The sequence below is a fragment of the Microtus ochrogaster genome, chromosome 24 (genome assembly GCF_000317375.1).
Source record: "Microtus ochrogaster isolate Prairie Vole_2 chromosome 24, MicOch1.0, whole genome shotgun sequence".
NCBI classification, from domain to species: Eukaryota; Metazoa; Chordata; class Mammalia; order Rodentia; family Cricetidae; genus Microtus; species Microtus ochrogaster.
In genome coordinates this window covers 31,925,382-31,934,068 of record NC_022024.1, presented here as the reverse complement: position 1 = coordinate 31,934,068, position 8,687 = coordinate 31,925,382, and the positions used below count along the sequence as shown (strand labels likewise).

General features: G+C 45.6%; 1 protein-coding gene across 1 annotated transcript in view; it reads right to left on the bottom strand.

Annotated features, from left to right (window-relative positions):
- The window catches only part of Slc17a8 (solute carrier family 17 member 8), a 40,127-nt gene that overhangs the window by 4,815 nt on the left and 26,625 nt on the right, over window positions 1-8,687 (bottom strand). The window contains exons 6-9 of the mRNA XM_005358191.3: window positions 6,422-6,508; window positions 5,957-6,096; window positions 4,995-5,144; window positions 3,410-3,542 (exon numbers count right to left, since the gene is read on the bottom strand). Of these exons, the coding sequence (XP_005358248.1) occupies window positions 3,410-3,542; window positions 4,995-5,144; window positions 5,957-6,096; window positions 6,422-6,508 (510 nt within the window). The remainder of the gene's footprint in view (window positions 1-3,409; window positions 3,543-4,994; window positions 5,145-5,956; window positions 6,097-6,421; window positions 6,509-8,687) is intronic.

Genomic DNA, 8,687 nt, shown 5'->3' with positions numbered 1-8,687 from the left:
TGGCATAACTACCACTTGCGCCCACCAAGGGTGAGGGATAATTAGAGAGGAGGCTTCATTTTGGAGACTTCTGAAGACGAGCTGCTGAGTCCACACATCTCCACGCGATGGTCCTAAAGTTACTCTCAGGGCAACATGACTAACCGAGTGTCCATTCCTCTTGTTTTCACGCCTAAGAACCCAAAGCACACCACCCCTCCCACATCTTCCTCCCTGTCTCTGATTAGTCTCCAGCCTAGCCGCATTTAGGGCTTAGACTATGGAGTCAGAAAGCCTGACTTCAGATTCCGCCTCAGAACCATGCCTCGTGTCACCCTGGAATAGTTTATCCTAGCGCTTCAACTCCTCGTGTTAAAGAGCAGAGCTAATCAGACAACCTCAAGGAACCCTGGAAAAGGAAAGGAATACAAGACATTGAAGCCGCACATGGGTGCCTATGTGGTCATCAGACAGCCCAGCAGAGACTTCAGAGCCACTGCAGACTTCAGTCTTCAGTTTTCACATACAATTAGGTGTCTTCAGCCTTCGAAGTCACTATCTAATCTTACTTCTGCTTTCTCCGTCTCTATTCTGGGCTCCATCCCCTGTCACCTGCATCAATAAACCTGATTGGTGACCTTCACTCTTTGACTTCTTCTGATGCATTTGCCACAGAGTCTTCCTAAACCACATGCTCAGTGGGACTCTGTGTGTTCGCCAATGGCCCCGCACTGGTAGCACCGTCTAGGGACGGCGCTTCTTGCTCCTCTCGCTCCCTCTCTGCCAGCCTCACCTCCCTTCTCCCCCCAATCCTAAAGGCAGCCTTCTGTGTAGCGGCCACACAGCCCTCTGGCTGCTTCCCAACCCACAGCATCCTCAACCCCTAAAGCCAGCTTCCTCCTTCTCCTAATTCCTTCTCTCCTATTTTCTAGAACTTATCAATAATGCTTTATAAATATTTCATTTGCATTTTATCTCTGCTACAAATTTGTACATTTTTGCACATGCTAGACAAGCTAGGTGGGACTAGCCTAAGATGAGCTGATGCTCTCCTGCCTGCAACACCTGGGTGCTAGGACTACCTAGGTGTATTTCACAGCACCCAGCTTACAAGACTGTATTCTTTTTGGCATGTGTGTATATGATTTGCGCATGGCATGCACACACATCCGTGTGTATTCACATGACCGTGGGCACACACACGTGCACAGGCATGTGGAGCGCAGAGGCTGATGCTGGGTGTATTCCTAGATCACTCTCCACTGACCGAGGCAGGCTGTCTCACTGCTAGAGTCCACAGTCCAGTTACTCTAGCTTGCCAGCTTGCCTCAGGGATCCTCTGCCAAGCAGACACGCCTGCCCAGCTAATTTTTTTAATGTGAGTGAGAGGGATCTGAACTCTGCTCCTCACACTGTATGACAAGAACTTTACCCACTAACCCATCTCCCCATCCTAAAACGACACTCTTAACACAGAATCAAGCTAGCATGTAAAAGGAACTGAATAAGCAACAATTAATTGATGCCAAGGAAAGATAATGGAATAAAAATACAAAGTTGTATACTGGGCCAATGGGGGGGGTGTCATCAATGGTTTTATCCAGCAGTGGAGCCCACACGCTGCAATAAGGCCTGACAGGTAAAACCCACCTACTGGTGCAAAGTGCCATTAATGTTACAGATTAAGACTCCCTGATTGTATTTGAGGCCTTTTCCATGGAAAGAAATTTATGTCTGAATCTGGTCAAAGCACTTCACTAAGAAGTTCATAGGCCTTGGGGAGGATCTTATTACGGGGGCTTTGCAAAATGGACATTTTACCAGGCTGTATTGTTTCATGCTTATAGCCATAGGTTAGTGCTGGGTTTTGTCAGAAATGTTTTTTTGTTTTTCAGTATGTCACACCCCACCTACCCCAACATAAGTCTCAAAGAACATAACAGAAAAGAGGGCACACACACACACACACAAAAAAAAAAAAAAACCAACCCAAGAGCTGGAGGAGCAGAACAAGGACTGGGAAACAATGCCTTCTGGACGTGCTGTGGCCATTGCATGGATAAACCGGACCCAACTCAAGCTACCTGCACAATGTATTCACAAGGTCAAGCCAGTCAACATTCCAACGCAGGTGGGGAGGGGGTAGTCCTGACTGAAAAGCTACGGGCAATTAATGACTTCTGAGAGGGGGGGGGTCATTTTTCTTCAGGACTCCAGCTGCTAGCAAGTTGTCCATGGTCCAGCAAACAACTCACACCCATGCACATGTAAGCAACCACAATCACACTCAGCAGAACCTTTGAAAAAGATGTGAAAAAGAAGGGCATGTTAGAAAGCAGAAGGATTTCTGAGACGTGAGGCATGAGTAGAAGAGGGAATTAGGATGAGTTTGATCAAAATACATTATACATTTGTGTGAAATTGTCCAAAAATAACTTTTAAAATGAATTTTTTTTTGGCCAGGCAGTGGTGGCACACACCTTTAATCCCAGCACTCAGGAGGCAGAGGCAGGCGGATTTCTGTGAGTTTGAGATACCAGTCTGGTCTACAAGAGCTAGTTCCAGGACAGGCTCCAAAGCTACAAAGAAACGCTGTCTCGAAAAAAAAAAATATTTGTATAGAGAGAATGAAATCTTGTTAATTGATTTTCTAAATTCATGTTTTTTTTCAAAACTACTAAAGAGAAGGTCAAAGCATTAATATTTATTTTAGATTGATATCTTATGGGTACCACCAAAGGGTAAAGCATCATGCCTTTAAAATTGTAGATTTGTGAGGTAGAGAGATTGCTTGTGGGTCCGGTCCTTTCTGCACAGCATAAGAACCTGAGTTCAGTTGAGGGGATGGTATTCATGTACCTCATTCATAATCGCTTGTCCTTTGTGTTTTACCCAAACATGTATGTACACATAAGTTAAAGAAGAAGGAGAAGGAGGAGGAGGAGAGGAGGAGGAGAAGAAGGAGAAGAAGTAAAGGAGGAAGAGGAGGAAGAGGAAGAGGAGAAGGAGGAAACAAGCCTTGTAAACAAATAGTAAGTGGAAGAATTATGGAAAAGACAAATAGCAGGCAAATACATTACCAGAAGTTATATTACTTTGGCTTGAGAATAGAAGGAAGAAGTGTTTCTTGGGTTTTAAGTGTGTCCTGATCCATCATCCGTCAACTAAGTTGTTCTACCATGTGGCAGATATATGGCGGACAATGCTCAACTATCTACAAGGAGATGGACTCAGGTCTTCAAGATCCATTCCAATGCCTAGACTCAGCCTGACTGAGCCTGACAAGCCCAATCTCAGAAGCTAAGCCGGGCCCAGCTGAGTTAGAACTTAGATGGGAGACAACGTCTGGGCTGGCTCTAATGTAGGCTCTGTGATTCTGTTAGCTCTAATCCTATAGGAGCCATTGGCGTGTCTTTGGAGGGCACAGTACCTCCGCAATTCATGATCTTTCGGACGGCGGTTGTGGTTAAAATCTTCCTGCTTCTTAAATAATCAGCCAGCTGTCCTCCGATAGGTACCACAATTGTCATCACCATGTGCGGGACGGCTGACAGCAGACCCACCTTGGAGGCAAAGAAGCAAAATCCCAACTTAACTTCTACTGAGAGGTCTTTACAAGTCCCTGCTCACCCCCATTGCACAGCCCCACAGCCATTACCAAGTTCAATTATCTAATGCGGAATCTCAGGAGGTCTGAACTTCATGGCCATTAAGCAATGAACGCAGAGAATGACTCTGTGTATGGACCGACTGTCCTCCCCACTCGACTCATCGGCCCACAGACAACTGTGACTCATCACAAGGCCCCGGTATCCAGAATAAGGCCTAGCGGAGGGAAACCATACTTGGTCTCCACCATCACACTACTGTGCTGGTTCTTCTAGTCTCTGCTTAATAATGCTTGCAGCTAGTCGGACATCTACCTGTGCCTGGCTGCAGCGCTCTCTCTTGAGGAAAGGATGTTTTCATGTTTCATGTTGATTACATTGTTTCCTTCCTAAAACACAGGCAACCCCATGACAATGACTGGAGACACTCAAGAAGATTCTTTCTAAACTATCCAAAGCAACTATTGTTACTGTTACATGCACCATAATGAAAAAAATGGGGAGGCTGGTCTGAAACATTAGTCTCAGTGTTCTTTCTGCTACGTAATGAATAGTTTATTACATTTATTTATTTTGGGGTAAGGGGTCTGGTCATAGCACACATCGCTGAAGTCAGAGGACAGTTTACAAGAACTGATTCATTCCTTCTACCATCTGAGTCCTGGGGACCAAACCTAAGGAATCTCACTTGACCATTGATAGGGGATGCCCCTCTGTGCACTGTGAATATGTTTTATTACCATTGGTTAGCAAAGAAGCTGATTTGGCCAATAGCCAGGCAGAATAGAGCCAGGCGGGAAATCCAAAAAGAGATACAGGGTGAAACAAAAAAGGTGGAGACAGGGAGATGCCAGTGGCCACTGGAAAAGCAAGATATGAGGTAACAATCCACGAGCCTCATGGTCAACTATGAAATAATAGAAATGGGGTAATTTAAGTTGTAAGAGCTAGTGAATAATAAGCCTGAGCTAACAGGCCACAGAGTTTGGCCTGTTAATTAATATTAAACCTCAGAGTGCTTATTTGGGAATTGGTGGGTGGGAAAGAAACCTCCAGTTACAGATGTAAGCCTTTTGTCTGCTGAGCCAACTCACTAGCCCATAATGAGAGGTTTAGAAAGAGAAAAACCCACCCCATCAAATATGTTTACCTTTGAACTAATATTTAGTGTTTGCATTAGTTTCAGAAACATCCTGAGATTAGATTAGATTAGGAGGCACTGACTTTAAATGCAGATTAATACATGTTTGATCCATACTAAAAAGAAATTAAAACATAAGACTATTGTCTGAGCTCTAGGATGCTAAGCGTCCCAGAACTTTGTGAGTGACAGCCATTTTAATTATTTTATCATGTAATGGTGATTCTTGGCCAGATCAAGAGCATCAGAAACCTCTGTGTATTTACCTTACTTATTGCAAACCCAAAGACCTCTTCAAAGTAGGCAGGCTGGCTTATTAAGAGCAAATAAAAGGTCCAGCTTCTACAGAAGTTTGCCACAATGATCGCGTAGACAGGCAGCGACGTGAAGAACCGTCTCCATGGGGTGTTGAATTTCTAGGGGGCGAAAAAGACCACGAGCTTTTGAGTGAAGACCCTGACGTCTCCTTTCTGTAAGGAGGCGCACAGAGCACGAGGTCTTTGTGCTCACAGGTAAGCACAGGTAAGCACAGGTAAGCACAGGTAAGCACAAAGAAACCAGGAATGTGAAGCATACGGGCTTCTCTCTGCCATGGACGGGATGTGTAGACCTGTTTTCTACCCAGAAGCCTGGGAGTGGATGTGGTTAATAACCTGGTAGCCTTTGCTATCTGTAGGGCCAGGCATCACCCAAATCTCCCAGGCTATTATGTTTATCACAGACTCTCCCTCCCTAGACCGTTGTCTTGAGCGTTGCTTCCCAGTCAATAGAACCCATCCTTTAGAAAGATGTCACAGGTACTTTAGAACCCCGCAACTTCAGCGCTATCTGTATGACTGAGACCACACCAGATCCTGGTCCCTTAAGCCACACACCCCATCTTCATGGTAGAGGTCACGCGTACTTTGCAAAAAGAGTTCCCACGTAGTCACACCTTCGGCTTTATTGCGCACACGGTATTAAGATAACTGCTACCAGAAAACCTATTTCCAAAATGGTCCTGCCTAACAGGTCTAAGATAAGCTGCACAATGTCAGACATTAGAAGTTTGAACCCGCAATGGCTAACTAATCTGTGCCGAACCGGATTTCCTTCTTGCCTTTCATGGATCACCCCTCTGCCAGCTGTAGTGTTTGCAGGGACACCCTCCCCCCACCAAGAAGATAACACAATCATAAAGAGAAACATGTGGGAAAGTGCCCAGACTTTACCTTCCGTCTGTACTTACACTCGGACTGGCCAAGTTGGCCCCTTCTCCAATGCTTGTCTCGATGTAGGTCTTTTCCGCGTTGGATATGGTTGGGTGAGCTGCTGGGCACTCATATGCCTGCAGCAGCCAAAACATGTACCAAATAATCCCAAACATACCTGCAGATGAGAAACCAGATGGCTCAGTGGCAAGACCTCACTTGCTTCGATCTCCACAGTTGCTAATTTTTATAATAATTTATGTTCACTGAGAAGTATCTTGCTAGTTTTTATCTTCCTTGATTGAGTCTTAAAGAAAGGCACTATTCTGCTTGCTTCAACTGCCAAGTTTAATGTAAGTATCAAGTTGATCACAAGCAGGCTTCCCCATTGTATAATGACCTTACCTTTGTATTTCGATTTTTCTCATAGCAAACCCTTATATAATAACCTTGTATTATAAAATATATCTATGTGTGTCAACTCATGAAACCAAATCACTCACCGTAAATGTAAAAGACAGAGGCCCAGCCAATGTACTGCACCAATACTCCTGCCAGGGGCATAGCGACAACTGCCCCAGCATAGGAACCTGGAAGCAGAAAAAAAAAAAAACCGAGGGACACTGACCAACCATCATACAAGCCTTGCTAGCCTAGGCACTGTGTGCGTGATGAAGTCCAAGTCCTATGTCTCCGTGACAGCAGTCAGGGGTTCCCAGTGAACATTATTACTGATGTTAGTGGGCAGGGGACTAAAGTCCCAACCTTGCAACTGAGCTACACCTCAGCCCCCCAAGCGTGTTGTAAAACAGAGTGTCTAGGAGAGGGGAGTATTCCTGATGCTCTCCAACTTCACTGAGAGACACATCCAGGGATTAGACCAAGTTTGCTCGGGTACCACAGTTTAGAATTCCATGCGCAAACAGAACCCGGAGATGAGAAAAGTATGAGATAAAAGTTAGTACGGCCAGGCACAGCGCTGGGTGCTAAAGGCAGAAAGAAGAGGAATCTGGAGCCTACTTTAGAGGGCCGCACCCAGATGGTTTCAGAACCTTTTCAAAAACAGAAGAACACGCATGCGCACACACGCGCGCGCACGCACGGTCACACACCACTCAGCAAGATTCCAGTCTGGCAGGACGACTTTTTTCTCCATCCACTTCCTACCTAAATGAATACGTTTTAAAGATCATTTCTATTGAATACAAATTACAGGAGACCGGCTAGACCAGCCGGGCGGTGGTGGCGCACCCCTTTAATCCCAGCAATCGGGAGGCAGAGGCAGGCGATCTCTGTAAAATCAAGGCCAGCCTGGTCTACAGAGCAAGCTCCTGGACAGGCTCCAAAACTACAGAAAGAAACCATGTCTCAATAAATAAATAAATAAAAGGAAGAAAAGAAAAAGAAAAGACAAGGCATCACAGGAGACCAGTGTTTTAGATGTTGTGAATTCTCACACTGGCCCCAACAGAATCAAGATGGAGTCAGCAGTTCTTCACCACCAAGGCAAAGCTAAGCTATTTACCAGATTTTTTTAGAAACCAGGAAAAATAACAAGCTAGGTTCCAGGATGTGACAAGAGACTTCTGGGTATTTCTACGTTTTCTACGTTGATCCTCACGCTAAAAGGGTCACCTGATGCTAACTGGGAACAGGTTATTTCTCTACTGTCCTGGGTCTTTGCCCTGCGGCCATGCACGGAAAATCACTAAACTTTGTTCTTAGCTTCTGCCCTTTGTCGCCCTTCTCTGCCCAGGAACCGCCCTCTCCTGCTTGTCGCTTTTGCGGCCATAATTCTGTTTTATGGACTGAACTGTTGATGGTTCGAGAAAAGAAAAATGAAGGCAGCTGAACTCCTTAGGCTTAGACTTGGGTGATCTTGTCCATTGATGTTTCTTGCTTTGTGAATTCTGAATTTTGTGAGGTTGTGAGAACGTCTGTCTTGCTGTAAGCACTAGAAGCAGTTGCTAGGGAAACTAGAGGCCCTGTCAACTCCTAGTAAACACTAACTGAATCCTCCCAGGCCATGGATGAGACACTTCTCCTTAAGAACAGTGAGCAGCAGAAAAGGAAGCCTGTCTCCCAAATCCAACACCAAGAAAGATCTTCAGAAAGCAGGGAAATAGGAAACTATCGCAGCTGCCTAAACTCGGCCTGGTCCCTAAGACAGGTGTGGTCTGGGACCAGGCCTGTGGCTGTGAGATCTGAGGAAGCAGGGACACTCGTTCAGAGATAAGATAGGAAGGCCGCCTCGGCTCTTGGGGGTGTTATCTGTGCTGTGGTGTCAGATGCTCTTTAAGCTGGAAATGGTCTCTCAAGGCTGGCTGCAGCTACTTGTTATCTACAGAACTGAGACAGGTTATTATCGGGGAGCCTAGGTTGGCCTTGAACTCCACACGTGTGACTTTGGACCTCTGATCTTCCTGCCTCCACCTACCAGGTTTGTAGGCTGTGTCACCACATCTGTTCCCAGGTGGTACTGGGATTATGACCCAGGTCTTCCTGCAAAGTAGGTGAGCCACACGTGAGCCACAACCCCAGCCCTAAGGCACACTGATTTTCAAGCTCAAAATTCTTCACAGAAATAAAACAAGCACTCCAGAGCAGATAGAAGCAAAGAAATCCTTTTCCCTTTCTCTCTGTCTTTCTCTGTTCCTGTTTCCTTGACTCACTCTGTGTGTGAAGGAGAAAGAACATGTGTATGTGTGCATGTGAGTGTGCCATGTATGTGAGCACATGTGTGAGAAAGAGCATCTGTGCATGTGTGTG